The sequence below is a fragment of the Melopsittacus undulatus genome, chromosome 5, assembly GCF_012275295.1.
Source record: "Melopsittacus undulatus isolate bMelUnd1 chromosome 5, bMelUnd1.mat.Z, whole genome shotgun sequence".
NCBI lineage: Eukaryota > Metazoa > Chordata > Aves > Psittaciformes > Psittaculidae > Melopsittacus > Melopsittacus undulatus.
This window is the reverse complement of record NC_047531.1, coordinates 61,209,933-61,236,960: the sequence shown is the minus strand read 5'-3', so window position 1 is coordinate 61,236,960 and position 27,028 is coordinate 61,209,933. Positions and strand designations below refer to the sequence as shown.

Here is a 27,028-nt window from a genome sequence, read left to right as displayed (position 1 = left end):
GTGCTTACCCACTCTGAAAAACAAATTTATTACAAACCCTGAATGCAACTTTATCTTACATTCCACATAGAAACTAGCTGTTTTAGAACAGTTTTTGTATAGCTCAATCTGGTGATCAAGCTGAATTCTGAACCAAGCTTCAACCATGTTACAAGGAACACTCTGAGGGACAACACCGGTTACTAACCACTGAAAGCACTGTCTGTTGGAAAACATAGTTTTAATAGATATTCTTCATCTTACAGAAGAGCACAATAAATACACCACATTCTATAGAAATCTCAGATGACACTGGAGCAAGAAGAGGTGAAAGAGGGAGAATACCAACAGACTACATAACCGTACCCCTGAACTGCATGACAAAACACTCACTATGCAAACACTAAAAGCTGTCATTTATACACTTCGGGTTGGCCTTGCCAAAAGCTTTTAAGCATTCCCCCCCCCTTTTTTTTGTGAGGGAGAAGGTTTGGGAAAAGAGAATATGGATACAAGAAATTAAGGGAAGCAGTAAGATGGATGAAGGTCAAGAAAAATGCTGGACTCTCAGACAAGATGCATACACCAAAAACAAGGATGAGAAGGAAGTTTTTCATAACTTTCCTTCCCTCCAATAGGGAAGCTTTGCTACTATTTAAGCAGACTGGTTGCTCAAGCAAGTAGCTTAATAAGGCTTGTAGAGAAAACCAGTGGTAGGAGGTGCTAGCTGGAAGTGGTTAAGCAAACATCAGTCACTACACAAGCTGGCCATAACGTGGTTCTACACATTGATATTACATGTTAATAGATGGCAGAATTCAAGAAGTTAGAAAACTGTAGCCTAACATCTGATGACAACCAGCAAAGAGAAGTTATGCAGATACTCACAATTAGTGCTGTCACCTGCTCTCAACCTCCTGCTTGATTATGGTTATTTCCATGAAAATGCAGACCAACGCACTGCTATAATTATGGTTATAATGGTTACATCAGAGACTTATTTCTAAAAGTCACTCCAAATTCAATTTCATATTAAATTGGGCAGGTAAGGTCAGCCACATAACACAAGCTAATTAAAATCAGCCAGCAAACAGAAGCAAAAAGGAAAAAATCTTGTGAATTCTCTCTTCTCTGTTTAATCTGTCAGACTGGTGAAGACAAATCATAGTTCTGGTTTCCATCTTTTTTTAAATACGATTGTCACATTAGAGAAATGAAAACACAGCAAAATAAACTGTACAACGGCCAAGTAGAATAACAAAAAATATTTTACTAAAACATAAGATTTACAGGAGATTTTCCAGACAAGCCATACAAAATGGTCACAAGCTTTTTCTTGGGGGGAATTTTCTACACTTGACAGCAGAATCACAATATTATTAGTGAAGGTGATGGATGTTTAATGTTCCCTTTTTTTTTTTTTTTGTTCAAACAATGAAGCTTGTCCATCTACAGCGTCTAAGTTAGACTGGGCTAGAGGGTATATTCTAAAGTATAACTGGTTAGCTGCTTTTACCAATGCAATTAGCATCACCATAAAAAGGGAGGAGAAGCCCACAAAATTAAGATGAAAAGCCCTGCAGCTAACCCTGCCTACCTTCATTCACAGTGCTTATACTTAAACCATGATGGAAAAAAAAGATTAAAAGCAGAGATGTGTTGCTGCTTTCAAACAATTTCACAACAATCCAGATGATAACTTCTAGCCTCTGCTCATGCGGTACAATAGTGAATCAGGACAAGACACAGATTTGCTAATGTGCATTTAATCACCAAAGGACTGAAGATGTCTGGGCTTTTATTCTGTAATGTTTCTAAGACTGTGTCCATTAAATGCAAACAAAAAAGGAAGAGGTCTTGGCAGAACAGGAGAAGTGATGCACACTTGATGTTCAAAGCGCATTTAAATATTATTCATGGCATATAGCCTAGTCCATGCTCTGGCTGAAAAGAAAAGGAAACACATTTAAGAAAATAGATATTTTTAGGGCTCTATTAGAGTAACTTTAAATACTTCTTTTGAAAGATAGCTTTATGCCACTGTTGCAAGTACGCAAAAGTATCAGTTCTGAGATTTAAGTGCAATTTTGAACTCCAGCAGCTGACAATTCCTCATATTACAGAAGTAGCCTAACTGCACTGGATCCAGAAGTGGAAAGGCATAATGTAGTAAATCTTTCAGTCCATAACAGCATGTAACAGAAGCGGGTATGGAAGAGATGTACTTTCTGAAACCAGGTAACTGTGCCTTAAGCTTTAGAGGAAAAGCAGTAGTGTATATTTTTGTTTTATCACTACTCCAAATTAGACATGCCTGCAAGTTTAGCAACATGAACACTCAAGGTGAAACAGATCAAGAGAGTTTTTCTTCTAGCAAGCATCACAGACTTGAAAACAGACCACTGTAGACACAGTCAGGACAGCTGGAATATGACTGTATGCAGTAAGTATTCCTGCAAGTTGCGAACATAAAACAAGAGGCTAGAATTTACACCCCCCAACCAATGAGTAATCAGCTACTTTCTAAAACTAGACAGAAAAAAATGCAAGATACATCACCTGTTTCTATGGCTTGGGCTTCATTGGTCTTCCATTGCTCAGCTACATCATTTGCTAGTGGATCATCTGGATTGGGAGCGCTTAACAAAGCCTGGATTGATAGCAGGACTGTACGAATCTGCAAAGCTGGGGACCATTTATCTGAAGAGACATTTACAGCAGTGTGAAACATCATATTCACCACAGCCTACAAGCAAAAGCAAGCTTTCCTCTCCCAGATTAAAGAATAAGCAAGGTATTCTTCTAACAAATGAAATCTCTTTTGAAGTCCATTTACAGGTTTCTGTACTTAATAAAATCAGACAAAAGAAAACAAGGTAGCACTTACCTTTCAAAATATCTAAACATATTCTTCCCAGCTTGTCTACATTAGGATGATAAATTTTGGTCATGAAACGTACTTTAGGAGCTGCCATTGGATATTCTTCTGGAAGGAATAGTTCAAGTTTAAATGTCCCACCCTCAAAGGGGGAATCCTGTGGACCTGCAATGACCACATGGAAATAACGTGCGTTGCTTTCATCTGGCTCTGCTTTTATCCCAGGGACTGGCTCTGCCAACAAGCGCTGGGTTTCCTAGAAGAAAAAGGAGGCAATGTAACGAATACAGCCAATTTCAAATAAATGCAACCTGTACAAACTGTTTTCAAAACAACGAGTATTCATTATGAGCTATTTGCCTACAGCCACAGAAACAATGTTCAACAGACACCTTAAAGTCAAAGAACATCTGCAGAAAGATAAGAATGTGGTAAACTGGTATGCAACTCCTTTCAGACCCCTCACAGCACGTGCTTCTATAGCACAAGCTAACAGGTAACAAAGTGTCCTCGAATTTCATAAATTTTGATTAAAATATTGCCAAGTTATTTGTTTCCAATATACCACAATGAAAATACCAAAAGCATTTCCCATTTTACCTTAAAGAGAAAATCGCGTTATGTGAGAAGTCAAAGAAGGGGTTAATCACCCACAGAAAGTGTTCGAGGTTTACTCTAACAAGAATTTATTAAGATGAACATTTGTACTGGAATTAGATTCAGGCTTTGAGGAATTTAAAGTACTGCTCTGCTGCAACACTTAACAGTGTTTTTAAGGATGTGTTACATATTTACACATATGCATGCATAAATAGCCTTGGTGTGAGCACCTTCAGCCTACATATAACTACTTTTAAAGTCACCCTAACACACAGTAGGAGACAGGCAAGTTGCTCTGCCAGCCACAAGGTTAGGGAAGTCTGGTTTCCTACAGAGATCTGTATTCTTTGTGCTCCTTTCTTTTGCCTACAGCACAAACCCTGCCTCAGACACCCCACTATGACCATAGTTAAGAGCTGCCCATATTCTGACCATCCATCCTGTTAATGCACTGAGCGGACAGACTGATCAAGTCCTGTGCAGCTTCCCTCTCCTCTGCAGCCAGCCTTCACAAGTATTCTAGGCACCATTCTACTTCTCCTTATAAAAAAGGCATGCAAGGTCAAAATGGGCAAGAGGACATTAAGGCAGGGACAACAAATTCTGCCGAAGCCTCATTTCCTCAGGTAATTTTAGCACCATTTCCTGCCCTTCCTCTAGCTTATTTTTACTACATACAGTTAATCTTTTCACCACCTCTGTGTTGGCTTTCACAATGAAAAATTATCCTACTTCTACTGACAGAAAATGGTAACTGGTAGGTATAATATTATTATTCTAGTTTTATCATGTATTTATTGTCTATAAATAGCATTAACACAAAAACAAGTGGACTGATTACCTCTACTTGGCTTAATCCATTCTTCAAACATAACAGGAGTGTTACAATACTGACATTTTGCAGAAATAAATTTACACAGCATTTAAGTGATATAGCTGTCTCAATGCAATTAAGTAACACATCACTTTAGAAAAAAAAAAGAAGTGAAGTCACAGTAACAATGCCAAAATCCAGTTATTTGTCTCAAAATCAAGGTCCTACAAATCATAATACTGAATTTATTACTATGTACACACACAAACATAAAAACACATTTATCTGATCTAATTCCTTGTTATGACTACATATTGCCCCCTTATCTGCACAGGCATTAGCTGTCAATGCCACTTACACATCTTACTGGAAGGCCATCCAAGCTTCTTAGAGCTATTACACTCACTTCTGCAAGTTTATTTTAAATGATAAAAAAATTTATAACGTACTCAGAACTTCTATTCTGCTACCTATTTACCTGTACAGTAATCCTCTAGAAAAGCAGCTACAATGAATGCTTAAAGCTTTAGTTCAGTAGTATGAAAGTAAAACTACAGATGATGCCTGCACGTGCATAAAACATCCCCTATTTCTTCCAGCAAGTTTTCAGTGTGAGTGCTGCCACAGGTAAGTGTGACAATTTGGATTTCCACCTCTGAAGCAGTTTGACAATTTTGGCAGATAAAACAGTGCCTTATGGAAAAGACAAACTAATACAGCCAGCCAACTTCAAATTAAAAAGGAACAAACTTCATGAAAAGATCCAATTTTTAAACTTCTTCACAGCTGCTACCACTTGTACTTTGCCAGATCCACAGTTTGTCTACTTGTGTGGTTTTGGGCCTTATGGGCCTGCTCAGATTTGAGATTTATTATTTTTAAATATTAAGGGTAACACATTTTAATAGCTGGGCTGATCTCAGCAGTCCCTAGCCTCCACTCAGTCACTCTGCTCTCCAGACTGTCTCTCTAGTTATACCAGTATGCACACAGTATGCTGACTGTAACCATAGTGGGCAGCCAATCCTGGCTTAAAATAACCTGGAATCAGCAGTTGTCTGGCAGCAGCATCAGCACTTCTACCTGCCAGCATAACTGATGGAGCAATGCCTGGCTGCAAGCCGCACATTCTGCCACTAATAACCATTTCCCAGTAAACAATGGGAGAACCCATGTATGAGAAAAACGATCCTTTTAATTGAGGTACTGCATTATATAGAAGGGGCTATACCACTGCTAGTATGTTATGTTCACACAGCCTCTACATTATGTGTACATGGTAATCTTGCTATAAACCACCACAGAAAAGGGGAGAGCAAAGAAAAGCATTTCTGCTGCATACAGCTACACTAGTGCTGAGGCTGTTCATAAAAGTCCCCGGTGGAACATCAATATTAGATTAAAAACCCTTTAAGTAATCATGCCTCACTTCCTGCACTGTGCAGGGAGCTCCACCACTATCAGCATAACTGAAGCCGTTTTCAGGCAGAGATGAGGAGGAATACTTGCAAGAAATCTGAGGTAACTGGTCAACTCTCATCTCTCATACCCACCAAGCTCTGATGAAGCCACCATGCTGAGAGAGCAAGCATCAGGCTAAACTTCTGACACACACAAAATGACAGGTCGTGACTACTGTGAACATACAGTACTGCTTTACACAAAAGCTGAGAAGCATCTTAGGTTCAGAAAAGGCATCTTTTTAGAATACTGACAAGCTTGTTAGACTACAAAAAACAAATCACAAGATGCCATTTATTAAAAGAACATGAAATGTTTGTACTTAAATACATCAACACCACCTGCTAAATTCTGGAAGCAAATAAGGCTTTTGCCCTTCAATTATGAAGATATTTATAATAATCTCTTTAATATACTTGGGAGGAAACAATGGAAAAGGAACAGGAAGAGAAAAATTAATCAAAAAGTTACATTTTAAGGTCTAAGCATATAAAAAGCTTAAACATACAAGTAAGTCCAATCCTAAGGTAATATCAGGAATTTGACTTTCCTGTTTTACAGTAAGATGGCCAGTTAAAGACAACCAAGTTGATTTGCCGTAAGACTTGGAGACGTAACCCATATTTGAGAAACAGTTGTCAGTATACAGGGATGGGGCTGTCAGCAACATGGTCTTGTGGAACGTGTCCCTGCCGGTGCCAGGGGTTTGGAACTCGATGACCTTTAACATCCCTTCCAACCCAAACCAGTCTGCAATGATGACTTTTTAAGTGTACATTCACACACACAAAAAAAAACATCAAAAAAACACCTTGTAAAAGTCACCCACAATATGTGGACTCAACCTACAAACAAGGAAAAGTTCAACTATATGTTGATCTTCTGATGTAATTTTTTATTACTTTCCCCAGTTTTTTAGCTGAGCTTTGTGCAAACTGTTACTCGTCCCTCTCCTCCCCAAAACTGCCTTTGAAATCTTTGTCCAACTTCAACTTTTCTGTACATTTTGCAAGCTGTCAGTGGCTAAGACAGAAACCAAGCTCAGTGCCACTGAAGAGAAACACATGTAGAACTCTCATATTACATGCTGTTTGGCCAGTTTATTCCACCTAAGTAAGTACTATTCCTGCCTGGCAACAAAACCCTCCAAAATTACTGATAAATTTAAAAAAAAGCTGGGACACCCAGATATTAACATGCTATAAAGGAAAAAGGACAGATTGACAGAAAACCAGGTTTTGAAGTTCTGCTGCTCACAGTAAATATTTTCACAATAGTGCAATTAGTTCTGTCTTCATGGGAATACAAACTTCCATCAAATAAGTGTTCCAAAACAGCACCTTACAGTGTTTCTTGCTAGCTCTCCTCTAGCATACTCAAGGTTCACAGAAGAGATTTCAGGACATCTTTTGAGCTCTAAAGCATTTAATGAAGTATCCCATGGTGCTGTAGGCAGTTAATTTTATCTGTCAGACACTGCAGTGTTTTTAGATTGAGATCTCTTCTTGCTCCTGCTTTTACTTCACTTTGTCTATGATTTCCATCAACTAAAGAAAATTAACAAACCCAAAATAACACAAAAGATACAATCAGTACTTCAAAACAACATACTGTCATTCACAACTGGTTATGCCCCCCACAATTGTATTTTTCTTATTTTTATTTAAGTGGTTAAAAAACACAGAAGTGTTGAAGGTGTTTTGACAAGCAAAGCAAAGCTTCCCCTATTAACCAGGTGGCTCGAAGTAGAGTGACAGATGATATGGATGGGCCAGATGGTGTAGCTGACATTCTGCATAGCGATGCTCTATGAAGACATTAAATTGAAAACTAATTGTACCTTGGGGGGGAGAAACCCTCAACCTGCTTTTACAGTAACCTGTGAAGACAAGAAGGCTCAGGAAGAGCGAGTGCCATTATCTTTAGAAGAGGCCAACAGAGCAGCCGGTGGGAGTGCGGGTTTTTAAGGTTGCCAAGACTGTGGGAAGCTACACAAACACAAGAGAAGAATTAGCAGGAGGATATGTTTCATTCTTTGAGCTTTTTGAGCATTCTTTGAGCTTCAGGAAAGCAGGCTATCCTGCTTTCAGTGGAAGGGAAAAAAAAGTTACTGAAAAGCAGACATAACCGCCAGGATTCTCCTGGTCCACATACAGGACAGAGCCCTTCTTCAAGTGAGCTGAAAAACCCAGAAAATGCTTCCATACAGACATGCACAAAGATCAATTGCTAGCACACACAAAGATATGAGCAAGCATACAAAGAATTAATCCATTAGAAATAACACTAATATTTTAACCACCTTCAGTCCTGTAGAAGTGTTTCTGAAAGCTTGAAAAAAGATACTTCAGAAGTCTTCCTTGCTATCAACAGACTAAGATAGGATCAAACACCGGCATACTGGCAAATAACCACAATTAGAAAATTCAGGTATGCAAGTGCTTGCAAAAAGACCCCTCAAACATCATTTCTTACATAGCAGAGCCACTGCAGCTGAACTGTCTAAAGCTTCACTTGCCTGACAGAAATCACTCCAGTAGCAAGTGAAGAAATTGTTGCATGGGATTAGACAATTTTAAAAGCTTCTTCATTGCTTTTTATAAAGGATATTCTTTGCTTGGAAAAATAACTGCAAGCCCATTCCCTGTACTATGGTAACAGTTAATCACCACAGATTTCACAATGCCTTCCAAGGGCTGCGGCTAAAAAAAGGTAGGAACAAATCAGTATCTTATCACCTACAAAATACGAGAGCTTTAAGGCTACTGTATGGAGGCCACCGGGATTTGAGAAAGAAGTTTGATCGCAAAGTCAGCACAAACTAGCTCAAAAAAGAAATCCAAGCTCCATGTCTTCAGCCAAATTTGCTTTGCTTAGTAATTCAGCTGTCTGCCTGCTTAATTTCCTTAAAACCGTTTTCTTATTTCATATACAATATTACTGCTTTACAGTTAGCTTCAGTAAGTAAAAAAAACCCTGCGTATTAACCACAAGTTAAATACAATATCCTTCAGTGATATGATTAGTGATGAGAAGCTCACCATGACCCAGCAGTGGCACTAGCAGCCCAGAAAGCCATCCATACTCTGGGCTGCATCCAAAGGATTGTGGCCAGCAGGTCAAGGGAGGTGATTCTGACCCCTCTACTCTGCTCTCATGGGCCCCATCTGAAGTACTGTGTGCAGTTATGGGGTCCCCAGTACAAGAAGGACATGGACCTGTTGGAGTGAGCCCAGAGGAGGCCATGAAGATGATCAGGGGACTGAAGCACCTCTCATATGAAGAAAGCCAGAAAAAGTTGGGCTTGTTCAGCCTGGAGAAGGCTCAGGAAAGACCTTAAAACAAACCCTCCGCATTTTAATCTGATAAATGAACAATCCGTGGGGAAAGGAAGAAAAAAGCCATGCTGCCTTTCCACTTCAGCCTATTATATACCTTCACTTTTGCCTGTATACCTGTGTCTCAACCTCATGGTGAAACACAGCATGCAGCTGATCTGGACGAAGAAAAAAAAATTATGCAAAAGAGAAGAGTACTAATGCTGTTCACCACATGTTGTCATGGTTTAAACCAAATCCTCACAGTACTCTCACTCACTCCCCCCAATTGCTCCCCCAACTCCCGGAGAGTTAGGAAGGAGAATCCAAAGAATGTAGCCCCCACAGACTGAGATAAGAACGGTTTAATTGCTAAGGCATAACACAAATCACTACTGCCATTACTACTACAAATAATAATGATAAAGCCAATAACAAGCGAAAAGAATACAACACCCCACCAGCCACTGACCCATAACTCACTCCACCCTGCCCGGCTGAGCACCGCGTGCTCCCTCCTCCATTTTTCCTCCAGAGCTCCACTCCTCCAGCTCTCTCTCCCAGTTGCATCCTGGATATCACGTGCTATGGCATGGAATACCTCATTGGCTAGCCTGGGTCAGGTGTCCTGTCTCTCCTTCCTCCTGGCCTCCCCTCCTCCCCGGCAGAGCACGTCCTCATAAAAGGCCCTGAACAAAAACACCCTCAAAACATGCTCGCTATCAAGCAACTGTTCCCAGCCCAGAAGTCAAAACACAGCACTGCACCAGCTACCAAGAAGGAGAAAAATGACTGCTACGGCTGAACCCATGACACATGTCCACGCGAACAGCTGTGCCAGAAGAAAGGAGGGTGCAAACACATGTTGTCAGAAGAATGGGGGTACAGACTGCTTGTTTGGGTGAAAGGGCTGTTTTGAAGAGTTGAGCCTGCAGTGTTAATCACAAGATACTAGTGTAACAGATTACTGTTCTGTAATCAACCTAAAATGGAAACTCAGAGGCTACCACCTCATTCCAAAGGAAGAAGCTTAACTACCAACAGGGCTAATTTCAGTAACAGATGGTAAACTGCTAAATTAGTCTTCATCCATCTACAAAATTCTGCAACACTTGTTATAAATGGTTATCTAGCAACCTTTTGTAGTGTTTAGACTACAGAAAAGCATCCTTGACTAGCAGCTTTATGCTAGTACCTTAAAAAAAAAAGATATCAGTAAAACCTTCTGAGGTCAACACAGCTGTGATAAAATTATTCTGAAACTTGAAAACAGAAAACATTAAGAAGGCCTCTTACACAAGGAGAAAATATTGCAGGCCTTAGAGCTGTTAAATATTTTAAATGGCACAGTACCACATCTTTATGCAACGTCTCAGGGGAATTATTCTTTCCTTGCCATTTTCAGCAGCACATTTACTAGCTTAATTCTCTATGCAGTAGTCAAATTATTTACTTTCAACAATACCCAGTAAGATGGAGGTTACCCTCCTACAACTTTGTCAGGCCAAGGCAAGGTACAAGCCCTCTCTAATCTATCCAGACAGTGAAAGAATGCAGGTAATATCCACCTTTACCTGTAGGCTCAGCTAACCCTAGATGCCTTCACTCTGAATGGATCAGGGAAGACAGATGATGGATGAGTATCTTTGTCTTAACAAGAACTTAAACTGCAACAGGAATTACAGCTCACCTCCCAGTACTTACTGCTGCCCCCTTGCCAGAAATCACCATCCTGCAAATCTCCTGAGAAAGTGAACCCTGTCAGCATTCCCAATTCAACTTAGGAAAAGTGAGCTGGGCACTCTTAACTAGATCCTTAACCCCCAAAAGGTTTACTGACATCCACTGTGATCTAGCAGAGGACAGACAAAACCAGCTCCAAAAGACCTGCCACAGGGCACAACTGAACCCATCAGCCAAGCTGGTGGCTCATCTAGGAAAATGCATTTAAGAAAAGACAGAAAATATCACACAGAGAATGGGAAGTGTGGGGGAGGACACTATGGGCAAAACTAGCATGGTGAGAGAAGTAGGGTAAGTGCTACAGGCACCACAGGAGATTCCCTGTAGCCCATGGAGAGGGCCATGTCGGAGCATGAGAAAAGCATGAGAAGGAGGGAACAGGAGAGAGAAGCTGTAATGGACTGACCACAAACCCCTATTTTCCATCCCCCTGCAACCATCAGGGACAGAGGAAGTACAGAGTTGGGAGTGATGGACTAACATTGAGAGCTGGAAAAGGAGGGGAAAGGTGTTTCAATTTTGTTTGTTTCTCACCATCCAACTCTATTTTACTTGGCAATAACTGAATTAATTTTCCCCATGTCCAGTCTGTTTTGCCCATGATGGTAATTGGTAAGTGTTCCCCCATCTTTGTCTTGATCCATGAGTTTTTCCATCTTATTTTCTCCTTGTGCTTGGTTGAGGTACAGAGAGTGAGAGCACGGCTGGATGTTCATTTGGCCAAGGTCAAGCCACTACAGCATAATTCACAAGGTAACTTTTAATCTGATACGTGTTTGAACTGTTGTACCCAGAAGCACTTTTATAGAGGATGCTGTAGACAAACTCCACAGATGATACTGCAAATGAGAGTTTTTCAAAAAGAGATGACAGGTTTAAAATGAAAGGCACTAGCTCCATTTTCTGCTATAGTTGAAATGATAACATGTATCATTGGAGGGTACCACACATACCAATTTACGTGGGAGATGCAATGAGGAAAGAGGTATCTTTCAGTTTAACTGACTGTTCATCAGTCTCTTCAATATTTGCTAGGAAGCAAGGGAGAGCAGGAATTTGCTGCCAAGTCCTCCAAGAAGACTTCTAAAACAGATCAAAAGTCACTACCAATAGCAAAAAGTGAGGATATTAAACAACAAAAAAGTTACACCTAATTTGCACTAAGTTTTAGTCACTGAGAATGGAAGTATTTTATCTCATCATTCATTGCTTCAGCTATTGAGTTCACAATTGAGCCAAATGCTTTTGCTTCCACCACTTCAACCTGGTCCTCAGCCCTTCTTAAATTTCACTCACATCGGTAACTACTTCCACCTCTCCTTTTCATCAAAGAAGGCAAGGGTTTGCCAGAATGGGAAGCTCTGACTTCCCAGCAGCAGTGCTAATTTGTACAGTCAAAATCCCATGCACCCCTTCCTTCAGCCTAAGCGTCTGCTAAGTCAAATAACAAACGAGATCACAGAACTGATTTGCCTTAAGAAATAACCTTTACTGCAGACTTCTGAGTCAAATCAGCTCCTCAGAGCAAGTTTAAAACAGAAGCACAAAACCTTTTGATAGAGTAAGGCTGCTCACCATGAACCACAGGCCAATCACCTTGAGATACTGTGGTTAATCTAACTTAACCAGACAGTAACTTTTCCACGTTGTGCTGGCTCCCTGCAAAAAACACAGACATAAAATACCAGCTTTAACATTTCAATTCAGACTACATACAGCATGCATTTGCTTTATATTCTTGTTCCAATTGCAGGAAACCTTTGCCAGCTGCTGGTGTTGTTATCTTCCAACTACAGCTAATAGTTTGGATTAATCTGGGGGTATGAAATAGAAACTGAAGGGTGTAGCTGCATACTGGCACACGGACAAGTTACAATTACTTGCCAAATGGCAACTCTCTGCTGTTCTGTCAGAGTGGGATAAGGGGGGAAAAAACCACACTGATCTCCTTCACCAAGAACTGATAGTTGCACAGAAGAAGGTAAGCCGCATGTATGTTTTCACTCTGATTTTTGAGGGGGAGGCAGTAGGAGAAAGTGAAATATATCAGTCAAAACTGTCTCCTACATATATGGATAAAGCTGCCTCAGAAAACCACAAAAACTTAATTCAACAGTGCATCACATTCTGGCACAAATTCTTTCAGGGTCTATCAATTCATTAGCTACAGTTACATAAAGAACTGGCTATAACCAGCATTACTGAAAATAAATTGGCTACCTAAGCAGATGTATATTGTCAGAGAGATTTCAGCATGTTTAGGTTAAAATTATACCACTTTAAAACAACTACATTAGGGAAAATCTTCTGAAAAGAATGTCTGCCTTCTGGAAAGAAAAAAAAGCAATAAAGCCCATTAAAGTGTAAAGCAAAGGTCGAACATCATAAATAGAAGGCTGCATTTGTGGCTTCCAGTAGCTGGCCTCCACATGAATTCTTGCCTTCCTTGCCATATAATTCCTGACTGTCAGCATCCCACATGGGTCCACTTCCTGGACTTGTTACTGGGTTAATGTCTCCATGCACTAATGCTTTCTTCACCCTGAAGGTTCCAGACCCCATTATTGGCCCTGACTGTATCTACCCCCACCCACCCCACAAAGCAATTTCATGCTCCGAGTGTCAATGTATCAAAGGCATCAGCTGCAAAAAAGCAAGAACAGAACAGCAATACATTAGATTTAGAAAACATTAACTAGCACTCAATCTATGAGCAACTATCCAGCAATCTTAAACTACAGCTCTGCTAAGCAATCACTGTGAACAATGAATCTCTCACAATATTCCCTCACACACTTCTGGTTCCCCAGTTGCCATCACCACTTCGAAGTCACTCAGAGCAAGATAAAGACAAATGCATTCCAGGTAACTGCACCTTCTCAGAAAATAAATATATAATAAATAAACAAAACCAGAATCCACCCACTCTTAGACGACAAGGCTGTTGCCAAACAATAGTAACATTAAGAGAGGCATTTTTAAGGTCAGCATCACTCTCCCCCGAGAATGACCTTGATCTCAAATTTTCCATAACAGATTACAGGATTTTGGAACTGTGAAGCTGAGATCCTATGCAAATTCCTAGAGGATTATCTATGTACTAGCACAGATCCAGATTTTCATGGTGCATCTGCAGCTTTAGTAAAGTAAGGCATAACTAAATTCACTAGGCTAACAGCGTAAACCATTCCTGTAGTCACACTGATAGAGTGTATTTGCATTAGTCTTGCATTAACATACAGTGCAGTGTCAACTACCAAAATCTTGTTAAAACAAACAGTAATTCATACAAAGCTTCCAAATGTCCAAATACCATCTACACTGGATTTGTGTGGCAAGGTTTTAGTAGCGGGAGTCTACAGGGGTGGCTTCTGTGAGAACCTGCCAGAAGCTTCCCCCATGCCCAATAGAGCCAATGCCAGTGGCTCCAAGATTCACAATGGGCCAAGGCTGAGCCCACCAGTGATGGTAGTAGTGCCTCTGGGATAACATAGTTAAGGGAGGATGAGGTAGAACTGGGCGGCAGCAGCTGAAGAGAGGAGTGCGACATGTGAGAGCAACAGCTCTGCAGACACCCAGGTCAGTGCAGAAGGAGAGAAGGTGCTCCAGGCACCAGAGCAGAGATTCCCCTGCAGCCCATGGTGCAGCCCATGGCGAGGCAGGCTGTGTCCCTGCAGCACATGGAGGTCCATGGTGGAGCAGATCTACACCTGCAGCCCCTGGAGGACCCCACAGGGGAGCAGGGGGATGCCTGAAGAAGGCTGTGACCGCATGGGAAGCCCACGCTGGATCAGGCTCCTGGCAGGACCTTTGGCCATATGGAGAGAGGAGCACACACTTGAGCAGGTTTGCTGCAGGATGGGTGACCCCACAGGGGATCCAGACTGGAACAGTCTGATCCTGAAAAACTGTACCCCATGGAAGGGACCCACACTGAAACAGTCTGTGAAGAACTGCAGCCTGTGGGAAAGACTCATGCTGGAGACCTTTATGGAGGACTGTCTCCCATGAGAGGGACCCCATGCTGGAGCAGCAGATGAGTGTGAGGAGTCCTCCCAAGGAGGAAGGAGCAGCAGAGACAGCATGTGATTAACTGCAACCCCTATTCCCAGTGTCCCCCATGAAGTGCAGGGGGAAGGGAAAAGAAGAGAATTCAGGAGTATAGTTGAGCCCAGGAACAAGGGAGGGGTGGGAAGAAGGTGTTTTTAAGATTTAGTATTTTCTCATTATCCTACTCTGATCTGATCTGTAATAAATTAAACTAATTTCCCCAAGTCTAGTCTGGTTTGCCCTTGGTGGTAACGGATGAGTGATCTCTCTCTGTGTCCTTGTGTTGACCCAGGAGCCTTTCACTGTACGCTCTTCCCCCTTTGCAGCTGAGGAGCAGAATGACAGAGCAGCTCTGGTGAGCACCTGGTGTCCTGCCAGGGTCAACCCACCACACCATCCACAGCAAAATTTGCCACTCTTCTGTTAACCCACCAGTCACATGTAACTACAAAACTGTGGGTTTGTTTTGTACTGTTACAGAAAACAAACTTTTATTATATACAGTACTTGTCTGATACACTTCCATGGTTACCAGTGTAAAACAGCTGCATGCAAAGCAATAAAAACCTGTTAGCATCAGTCTTAGAAAGCTTGGGGTACTACAGATTTGTACTACCTCAACATTACTCAAGTATTATATCAGAAGGTGGTCCAGCAACAGGAACTTGTTTAGTTGGATTATTTCCTTGTTTTTCCCCAGTTTTCACTCTCTAGTGTCTACTGAAAGCTTCTTTAAGAAAAAGGCTGTAGAAAGTTAGTTATCAGTGTCCTCTTTTAAGATATTTTATTAAGACTCTACATTTTTCCTTTTAAAACTGGTACCTTGATCTAACTTGGAAGTTTTCTTATCCTCTGGGCCTGGGCCTTCTTCTCAGCCTCCCTCACACACCTCCACAAAGGATGTGTCCTACCAAACTTCAGGCTTCCAGCACCTGCCTATATACCCATCCCACTACCACAGCCAGCCTATGCTGTACTAGTTGCCCCACAAAAAGACTCAATGAGGGTCACAAAGTAGCATATCTATTACCTTCCCACCTTCTTACATTGTTGGGGAGACAGGGGAAGGTGCTTTTTAGAACAGTACAAAAAAAAATCCTCTGAAAATTCATTAAATTTTCACCCATCTGTCAAAATCAAAGCTATCCACAAGATTCAAACAGCATGCAAGGGACAAAAAGCCATTATAAATACACAGCTTCTCTGACAAATACCAAGGAGCAGCACTGTCCAGAAGGAATATTTTCCATGCATAACCACCATTCAAACAACCATAACATACCACAAAATGGTACAAAGTTTACCTCCAGTCTTTTTTATTTTATTTTTTATTCAGGAAATAAAAAAAATAGCCAGAAATGGCAGAGAAATCAAAAAAGCAATGGCAACTTTAATTAATACTCATGTAGAGACGTCCATTCCCCGGAAGTCCATAGATTCCAAGACAAAGTAAGAATCTTCAAGTAGGCTGCAGTAATACTGTATATTAACTTCTAGAAAGTTTCAGAAGTTGCAGATTAAATACCTGATTTGTATTTTAAAAAAGATATAAAGCTGCTTATACTGACCTCTAATACAGAATGCTGTAGATGCCCATCATCACATACACCATGAGACTCTCCCATTATTTTTCTCCCTGGAATCTTACATTTTGAGGTAGCATTTTGTAACTCAGCAGTCCAAGTGTTACCCAGATTCTCAAAAAAAAAAAAAAAATATATATATATATATACAGCAAGTAGGAGCTCACTAGAAGGATTGTGGAAATAGCTTCTTACAGGAAACAGCAAGGAAGGCACATCTCAGCCAGCAACACGCTACCAGGCAGGGAGGAAATCAAAGCCTCAGTAATTTAACAATGATAAATTCATTAATAAAGAAAAAAATGTTTTTTAAGGAGTCTTACATACTGCTTCAGATGGTTGCTTCATAATAGCAGCTGCAGTGAATGTAACAGAAGGGCTACTAACAACTGGCTACACAGCCAACACGTAGACCTGGACATCAAATCATGAATGATGAGATCACTGCAGCAGTGAAAACAGCAGAAGAAAACCACATTTGAAAAGATGACACAAGGCAGCATTGCCTGTCCCATTCAGATCTACCACCTGCACTTGACACAGCAATGAGGTAGATTGAATGTCAGCCAAGAGAATAAAAAAATCAGATACAATTCAATTCCTGGAGCTACATGACTTTGCAACACTGAAGACAATTGGTGTAGTAAGTGCTTGAAAGCAAAAACTACTGGGCTTATTTCTTCTGTATATTGCAAAGGCTTATTTTTAATACTGGAAATACTTTTTAATAGTAGGAAAAAAGTTTACGGCATCAAATGCACACATCTATGTCAATGTGCTGTGCCACATTTTTATTTTATCTTAGATTAGCAGATTTTCTTTTCAAGGTGATTCGCAGGTGACCCCTGGGTTTGGACTACTGAAGCAAATAAAAATACCTCTTCTCTGTTCACAAGAGAGAAGGTTTTCCAATTCTGATTATATCTTTAAAGATCCAAAACTGTATCATCATTTTCTACTTGCCATTTGTGATGCACTAACACTAAGTCATAAATCTAAAGAAAGTCATTTCTTGAGCTTACAGATCATTCCCCCCCCCCCCACACACGCTCATTTAAAGTCTGTGTTTCTAAGTAAACTGAGGACAGCAAACCAGGAGTAATTCTATATCTTCTGCAACAACTGCTTTGCAACATCTCTACTGTCACCTTTTAATTGAATTTGGGGAAAGTATTGGAAATCTAGAGCTCTCTGCTGAGACAAGGAAAGCTACTGCTCTCCCACTGTGCTAGATGACAGCCTGCACATAGCAAAGAAGCAGGATGAAGAGTACAGGGCCGCTAGTCAACCTGAGAGCCAAGCCATCTGCCAGCAGTAGGTCAAGATGAGGAACACCAACTGCATTTTGAGCGGTTAGCTAGATTCTGGACTTAATTTCAGTACAAACATGCACTCCTAGCCTCACCAGTCCTCAACAGTCTCCCTCAGATGGCAATACAAAGGGTGCATGTGGGCCAAAGGGAGAAGGAATTTTCCCATCTGTAACCTAAGTCATTTATTTATCATCAAATCGTTACTATGCATAAAGAAAATCAGATCTTGTTACTGGAGTTACTTCACCTTTCTGTAACTCTTTCCTCTCTTCCATTTCCTTCCCTGATCTTTCAAATTCTCACTAGCAGTAGCACATCCTTCCCTCCAAGGCAGCCAGCAACAGGAAATTTAACTCAAGACTGGCAGGATGGAAAAGGTCAGAACAATTCTCACTGGAGACTCCTGAAGACTCAAGCAGCATTATTTCTAGGTCTGCACCTCTACAGCTGCAATATTTCAAAATATGACTTTGCACATTTTTTAGGTTCTAAGTGTTTAGGCAGATTCAAGCCCTGGACCACACGCACATATGGCAACCTAACCTATTCACAGCACAGAAACTAAAGAACTGTAACACAAACAATCCAAAACTTAAAAGCCCTGGACTGGCTGCAGACAACCTATAATGCATGCACGGAAACACACAACCTCCATACACACCACCCTGTAACAGATAATAATCCCCAAAACTCCAAGAGGGGGTCCTCTAGAGAAAATTTCCAGGTCTCTCCTGCTAGAAAGGGGACATTCCCATCCCATCGCACATCTTTGATATGAGTCATGTGTGAATTGCTCTATTTTGTTTTCCTAGAAAAGCATAAAAAAACAAAAGCACCAAAGGAATTAATGCACCAGCTCACAAGTGGGTGCTCTCCTTGGTTGTGTTCAGAGGAGTTGTCAAGAGCTATTAAAATTTAACACAGGAACCAGGCTCATGACTGAGCTCTTACCACAGCTCTGTGATGAATACCTGTTCCACTGTATTATGAATCAGTGCTCCTTCTCACACCTGAGATATCAGTGGGATGAGTGTCCAACTCATTCTGCAAAATTGTCTTAAGTTATTTTTACTGTTTACAATTCTGAGCAAGAATCATAATTTGTTTCACACAAGACAAACGCTACTCCTGCTTTAGTTTTACCTCATCTCCTCTACCATAGAATCATAAAATAGCTAGGGCTGGAAAGGACCTTAAGATCATCTAGTTCCAACCCCCCTGCCATGGGCAGGGACACCTCACACTAAACCATATCACCCAAGGCTTCATCCAACCTGGCCTTGATCACTTATTAGATAACATTTTAGAGAAAACAGTTTTATTTTTCATCCACCTTTTAACATATCCTACACTCAAGCATTTTACAGTGGTTGCCAGCACTGTGCACTCAACCAGGAGAGCTTCACAGCATTATAAATTATTTGTGACATTTGTTCACTTCAACAAGTAACAAGGGTGCTGTTTTTTCATGTGAGAGCTAAAGAATCTGACTGGAATCACTTTTGTAAAGGGAGTGATTGCCAGTTTGCGGGCTGCAATTCACATCACTGCAAATCGAGTGGGAGACAGCAGCCCTGCACAAACATGCACGCTAGCTCCAAGTCCAAGCTATCATTTGGTAGCTCGCAATGCAGCTACCTGTATCGCTGACTGACTCCAAATCATTCAAGTCTTAGGCAGAAACAGTACTCGGAGGCTCAACTGAAAGTACCCCGAAGTTGGGAGTCCTCACGGAGCTTGATGAATGAAAGTCGAGGCACGACACTGAACTGCTAGCACGAACACACTAAAACACCGTGCGGGCCGACAGCTCCGAGAGCATACAACAATACCGAGGATGTCCCGGCACAGACCGGTACGATGCCCCCGACATACGGATGCGGCGCAGGTTTAGCTGCTCACTGTGTTCTGCCCCTCCACGCACGGGAGGAGGAACCCGAGCCCCTCGCTCCCCCAGCCCGGACACGGCGAGCGCTGCTCCGGGGAGCGGGGCCGGGGCGAAAAGCAGCACAGCTGACGGGACAGAACCGGGGACGCACCCTGTGCCTTCCGAGCTCCGGGACACGTTAGGGGCGCTCGGATACCCGCCGGACGGCCGCACACAGGCCGTGAGGCGCCGCCGCCGCCCGGGCGGGCACCACCGTGAGAGGCGCGGGCCCACTCCCGCCCTTCAGGAGGGCCCGGCCGCTCCCCACTGCCCGCACACGCCGCGGCCGGGCGCGGGAGCCCCCAGGGGAAGCGGTGAGGGGATCCGGCGCAGCGCGGCCCCCCGCTCCAGCGGCGGTGGGTCGCCCCCCGCCCTGCGAAGAAAGGAGGAGGCCTGGGAGCGGCCCTGCCCCCGCCCGGCCCGGCTCCCGGTCACCGGAAGCAGAGCCCGGCCCGGCCCGGCCCGGCCCAACCCTGCCCGCGGCCCGGGCGCCTCTCGAGCCCCCGCGGAGCGCAGCGGGGCGGGCGGCGGTACCTTGATGATCCTGCGGGGCAGCCCGGCCATCTTGTCTCGTCGGAGTGCAGGCTCGCGGGCTCGCCTCCGCTCAGGGCTCGCGCACAACCGGAAGTAGGTCCTCGCCAAGCTTCCGGTGGCACCGCCCTCGGCGCTGCACGACGGGCAATGTAGGCCGAGCCCGTCCGCATCTGTTGCAACCGTCCTGCGGCTGTGCGGGCGTAGGGCAGCCCCTCGGCCTAAGAGTTCCCCCGAGATCTCGCTGCCCACAGTGGCGCCATGAGAGCTCAGCGGGGGAGCCGTGAGGAGTGTAGCTTCTCCCTTCACGTCTCCAAGCTGAGGTGGTCTGGGGCAGCCAACCTGAGGGCCCAGGGAGTTACCCACTTCTCCCAGTCCTACAGGGTACGAGCTGCCAGGGTTGCTTATGGATGGTCTCTCTGAGGTAAGCGGCCCGTGATGGGCACCGGCTGTCTACGAAGGCAGGAGAAACCCGTTTGAAACAAGTGTGAAACATGGCTCGGCATGGACAATATGAAGACTTGGTCAGTGTGTCCCGTGCACTGTAATGGTACAGTATGTACCATTTCCTGATTTTAAGCCGTGTGATTGTTGCTAAACCTGTCACAAAGGTATCTTAGAACATCTTTACCTCAGTAATACCTGGTTTGTGAACCTCCTCGCTTTCCAGCAGGAAGAAAAGTACTGTAGAAATTAGAGTATCATTGTCACACAAGCTTTGCAGGATGTTACAACTGCTGCACAGTAATTGTAACATCAAGCACTGTGCATCATTATTGATGGGAAATGAAAGCACAGAAGGATGCAGCTATTCGCCACAGGTTACCAAGCAGGTTAGCAGCACAGCCAGGAGCAGAACCCTGGTGTACACGATTTGCTGCTAAGTGTTTTTGACCACTTTAAAAAAAAAGGACTTCAAGATGATCTACATAATTTCCGTACACTCCAGTAGAATGGAAAGTTCTCTGAGACTGGCAAATCTGGACTACATAATTGCTGAGACATGCCTATCACAGATACCACAAACACGTTATGTGTGCTAAAATTTAAGCCTTTATCACACAAGAGTTACAATAACACGAAGCATATGTCAGGAGAGGTGTGCTTTTGTGAGAGGCTGATCTGAAATCAAACTCCACTGTCCATGGCCTCAAAGAGTGGTATGAGAAGCTGAGATGGAATTCCACCTATCTTTTGTCTCAGAGATAGGTAGAAGGAGTTGAGATTCTTCCACTGTCCATTGCCTGAGGGATGAGTGGGAAAGAGCTGAGGTAAGATTCTTCTATTACCTCAAGGACTGGTGTGAGGAATTGCTACCTATTATCCCAAGAATTGCTGCAGACACATGTGCAGTTGAAGAGCTGGTTGCAAGACCAGGGAAACTGGTCCATCAGGACCATGTAATACGTGACATGAAGAACAGAGGTACTCCCCCCAACTCATTATAAAAGGGGGAAAGGTAATCACCAAGAGGAACATCACCAGGGAGCCATTGCCATGAGGATGACTCTAGAAGGACACTTCCATGGGGACGCTTTCCACAGATGGTCCACTATGGACCCTGAGGGACACCCTCCATGAGACATCTCCATGAGTGCAACTCCACAAGACTCACTCCACAGGGTACCTCCAAGGGGACTCCAGAAGGACACCTCCATGAGGGCGCCCGCCTCCGATGGCCTCTTGGGGGACACTCTTCTCTGATACTACCTACAAACCCTGAAGAACTCCAACCACCGATGACGACAACAGATTCCCAGGACACCACTGGATCCACAGCAGTGACTCTCCCTCTCTCACTCTCTCTACACCCCAAATCCTTTCTTCATTTTCTACCTTTTTTTCCCAATCTATCACTATCCCCCTTATTACAGTAATTTCCCTTTTGTAAAATAATTGTCCTTTCGTAATAAACCAACTGATCAATTAATGGTACTTGACCTTGTTTGTGTCTTAATTTCACTCTTGGGATCACGAACTGAAACAGGGTCTGGCACTTTGGGTTTTCTCCAATCAGCCTTCCTCCTTTACCCTCCCCACAACACTTCCTCAAAATTTACCTACCTTTCCCTCTCTACTCACCAAGCTGCTGGAACTATACAAGGCAACTAACTAGTGCAGCACTGTTTGACAATATTTTACATCCTTAGCTCAAGTTGGACACACCAGTAATTCCAAACTTCACTTAAACCCATGAAACCCCATAATCTCTGTAAACTCTTGTGTACATCCTTAGCCCTTTAAGCACAGAGTTGCTGTCCTAGCTTTCTGGATGTAACTTTCTCTGAAGTCAGTCAAGTCAACAATGAAGTGGGACACATCAAGAATGCATTAAACACATTTGCAGAATCGTGGTGTATAGCATTCATTGATAACACCCCCTGTTCTGCAGTGGATATGAGTGAGTTCTTTTGCATACATTAGTATGTGAAATGGCACGGTTTATATATGGTCATTCAGCAAAATCTGGTCTTGCTAGTTACACACAGAGCTATCTTCAATTGTGGATTTTTCTTTTTATTTAATTACAACCTATTGCTACTACTGAACTAAAACAGATACTTTTGTATACTCAGCACCTTCACAGTGCTTACTATCTAACCTAAAAAGGTGAAATGCTGTTCTCTAGGGAAAAGAAAAAAATAAAGCTGTAAGGAAGAGCTGAATGTTAGCCTGTTGTTTTTCCTAGCTTTGCAGACCTTGAAGTATCTATAGCACATCTGGTGCCTTAGAATAAAGAATTATAATCTGGACTAATAGGCCTCTCCTCCTGAGGATGCCTGGTGCCTTATTTGATTCTGGTGGCAGCAGTCTTGGTGATTTTCTACTTGATTGCTCTGGGGCTTGCATTTTGGTTTTTGGGTTTTTTTCAGGTGGGTGAGATCACAGACAGAGACATGAAACCTCTTCCAAATTACTATAGCACAGCTTTCCTCTCCAGGAACAAATAAGCTACATGGAAAGTGTGCTATTCAGTATGTTCTCTGTATGGGCAAATGTAAACGTCATGCCTGGGTCCATACAGGGGTTTAGAACCCATGAGGTACTAAAATTGTTCTTGAGTAATCCTTGTTCAGTTGGAAGAATTGGGGCGGTATTTAGTGCCCTTTTCTAGACCTCAGATCTTCACAACTGAAGGCTTACTTTGCAGTACATTTTACAAGTTGTAAATACAGTAACACCTTCTCCAATCATTTGTCACTTGGGAGAGTGCGAGGTTGGAGTAAATGAATTAACAACATGTAGTGATGACCCCAATGCAGTGATGACGTCTGTATGAGTAACTGCTTACCACTGAGCAGCACAAGCATGAGGTAGAAACTGCTTTTGAGGAGGGGATTCCAGTGAACTTGGTTCAGTGAGTCAGGATCAAAAAAAAAGAACAAGGACAGAAGGTTGGTGAAAAGAGGAAATGAACATTCATATAATCTTGAAACTTCCTGAATAACTGAAAATATTTGTAATCATGTTGCTATGACACCCAGTTATAACTAGAAGCCTTTGTTTTGAGTTAGCAGGTATACTGACATATGTAGAAGGAATGCAAATATTTAGGTTATATTTATAATTGTTCTCTCCATGTTGTGTAAATTTCACATAATACAATAGGCAGTTTAGGAACCAAAACCAGAAATTGTACCTAAACCAAATGATCCCTCTTCACCCTTCTGTCCCATGCTAGTAACCATTGTGTGCATTGTATGGCCATCATCAAAGATGAGGATACAGCTGGAGAGTTGAAGCAATTCTTTGTGAAAGACAGCAATTCCTTGCAAATTTTAAGAAAGTAGGAAGACAAAAGAAATAAATAATGCTACTGGTAATCCCACTAGGAGAAAGACTCCACAACTCAAACACTTCATTAGACATCAAAGATTCTTCACTGGGCTGTATCCTCAAGACCAAATTGGAAACCAGCATATTTTGTTATACTGTTTGTAGAAGACTGTCATAAGTGGAAGAAAACATGGACCAAAGGATGCCTTTAGGCTAAAAGTGAGTAAAATGCTGCTCAGTTTCTTGAAAGTGCTGAAACTTCTGCTCTGAACTTTGCCCTATGTCTATGAGATGCAGCAGTGGAGCGGAGCACAGCTGGCTCAAATAAATGAATGAATGTTGAATTTATTTGTGTTGCCTTCAGTGTCCTCTTTCAGGTGTTGCAGATCAGGAATCTTGCTTCAATCTGAAGTTGCAGTAAGTCAGTCTGGCAAACAACTATGTTTTTGTTGCTCAACAAGTGGCCTGCCACATCCTGGAAGTTGCAGTTTCCATTACACCTCTCTTTCTGGCTCTTCTTAGGAAGAGGCTTTTGAAGTCCACTTGCTCAGGAGATGGCACTGAACAAAACTATTGTTTTCTGCTGTCATATCTACAAAGATTTAGGTTGTTCCCCTTATCCATTCTAGCTCTTACAAGGACTGCTGCAGAGATCCCCAAGTATCCATATAGGTGTTGGAAAAGCTATCCAAACTGGCTGCTCCAGAATACTGGCTTCAGATTTTGCTTCTTTGCACTCACTTTCTACCCAGGGATATCTTCCAGGAGAAGCTGTAGTAAAAAAGTGTCCTTCTTTTACAGCATTCTCAAATTCCCAAAGGAGGCAAATTAATCCCCTGGATGAGACCTGGAACAAGACACTTACATGCCAGGGAGGTTGGTCTCCTCAAGCTATTCACACTCCCTGGACTTTCTTGCATCTTCCAGGCATTTTCCCAACCCAATGACCTTCCAGTGTTCACCCCTGTCCTTCAGGATTTTCCACTCAGCCCTTATTGCCACAGTAACTGAGTTCTGGACCTCAGCCTGCAACACCCTGTGTGCATATCCTCCATTTGGCATGTGTCTCGGAAGACATGCTTGGAGAAGCACCACAGGGGATCCAGCCTAGCATACTTGTGCTTTCTGCTTCCTTGGGTAGAACAGTACTTCAGCACTCCTGCTCTGGTGTTCAGCGTTGTTGCTAAAATGTATTTATTCCTCTGACAGCTTATTTATTTTGAGCAGTATGGCACAGGGATTCTTTATCCAAACAGGTTTTCAAAGCCACATATACCTTTAAACCTATGACAGTGCCATTAAAACCACCCATAAACACCTTAACATTTTCTTAGAGGGCATGGAATGGGGGACAGAGAGGTGAAAAGGGGAGGAAAAAAAAGTAGATCCCAAAAACTAGCTTTCCAAAATGCTACATGTGTAGTTTATCAAAACTTGCAGTGTTTCAGTAATCCTTTTTTTGCCTGTTTGATTGTTTTAATAAAATCAAGGTTTAACGGAAAAAAAAGTTCTGCTTTCATGCCTAGTAGTGCAAGTAATGAAGTCATGCATCCTCATTTAGACAGCTGCCCTCCCTGACTCAACATGGCATTTCTCTTTTGCTAAGCTGAAAGATTTAGATGTGTGTTTGGAAATCACTTAGATTGATACTTTTGTTTAAATTCAATTGAATTTTTTCATTAGACTCACTGCCTGGAGTTCTGTCTGATGCTGGCTTAGCACTGGCAATTGCTGTTTGCTCCCTTAATATCCTGAAACAAACCCTGCACCTCAGGCAGGATGTGAGGAGATCTGGGGTATGCCTGTATTTTGTCAGATATATGCTGATAAACAGTTCAAGGATATCATAAAGGACTCTGAATGGTTGTATTGCAATTAGTAAAGACTTTGTTAGATGCTATTTTGTCTCCACAGCTTTATGTCAGGGCACTGGTTGCACAAATAGACCTTAATTGCTGTTTTGGCCTCATTGGGGCCTCCACCCTCACCCTCTGGTGGGATTGGGTGTTCAGTCCTTCCTGAGCAGCACCTCAGCTATGCCCACATGACTGCCAGGAGCTCCTGGACTAGCCTCGGGCTTGGCCTGTTACCATGTCCTGCCTGATGATCCCTGGACCATTGATAGGTTCGGCTGCAGTAACCCCCCTGCTCTGATCATCTGCCTTTGGTGCAGTGGGGCTGTGCCCTTTGGTGGGTCATGGTTTGGCTCGCCTTGGGGTGCCCTCAGCTCCCAGCTCACCCACCCTGAGGGAGCAGTGCCACTCTTGCTGCTCCCTGATTCTCTTTGCTTCTGAGTTCAGAGCACCCAAAAGTGCAGGTTCATTTCAGAAAAGCCATCTTGTCACTCTACAGTTGCTGCTGATTGACTTATATGAAGCAACATCCATATTTGCATTCCAGAGGAAATTTAGGAACAGTGTTCAGTAAGACTGGTGTCATCTGTAGTCCTCATTTAAATCAGAGTTCATTCCTACAGCCCAGCTCCACCAAAGCTTGCCTCCACTGTGATTATTTAGGGTGTAGTTTCATGTCAGGGTTACACCACTTTGTATTTGCATTGCTGATAAAGATGGTTCCTGCCCTCCTCTGCCACACACCACTGCTCTCTCAGCTCACATCATGATCTCATGGAAGATGAGCTGATCAAAAGTGTGAATATTTGCTGGGTGAGCAGTGAGCTGATGTGAACAGCAGGCAGTCAGGCAGCTGTGTAGGCCTGGCACAGGAAAGGGGACAGGAACCCATACCTGAAGTGTGAGAAGGGGACTGCCTACAGTTCACTGCATTAGGGATAGTGAGAAATCACACATTTGAGGTTAAGTTATACCAGGCAGCTGAGTCAGTCTGGCAAAAAGAGGACTTCTTACTTCTCCTTCCCATCTCACTTTTTTACTCTTCTTTCTCACGCACAGTGTTTCCTCCACTGTTCACTCCTGGGGCATGTCAGACTGCTTAGCTGATTCAGTGCACTAACTTGTCAGAAAACCAGACATTCAGTTTGGCCTTCCACTGGACTGGTGTATTGATTTGGCTTACAGTGAGGTCCTAACAAGCA

General features: G+C 42.8%; 1 protein-coding gene across 1 annotated transcript; it reads right to left on the bottom strand.

Moving 5' to 3' along the window:
* Positions 1–1,229: 1,229 nt before the first annotated feature.
* On the bottom strand, positions 1,230–20,332 carry UBE2N (ubiquitin conjugating enzyme E2 N). Its single transcript, XM_005143114.3, has 4 exons — positions 20,200–20,332; positions 2,867–3,113; positions 2,539–2,679; positions 1,230–1,923 (listed from the first exon to the last, which is right to left on the bottom strand). The coding sequence occupies exons 1-4, from the start codon at positions 20,227–20,229 to the stop codon at positions 1,883–1,885; spliced, it is 459 nt and encodes a 152-aa protein (XP_005143171.1). The 5' UTR covers positions 20,230–20,332; the 3' UTR covers positions 1,230–1,882.
* Between the last annotated feature and the right edge of the window lie 6,696 nt (positions 20,333–27,028).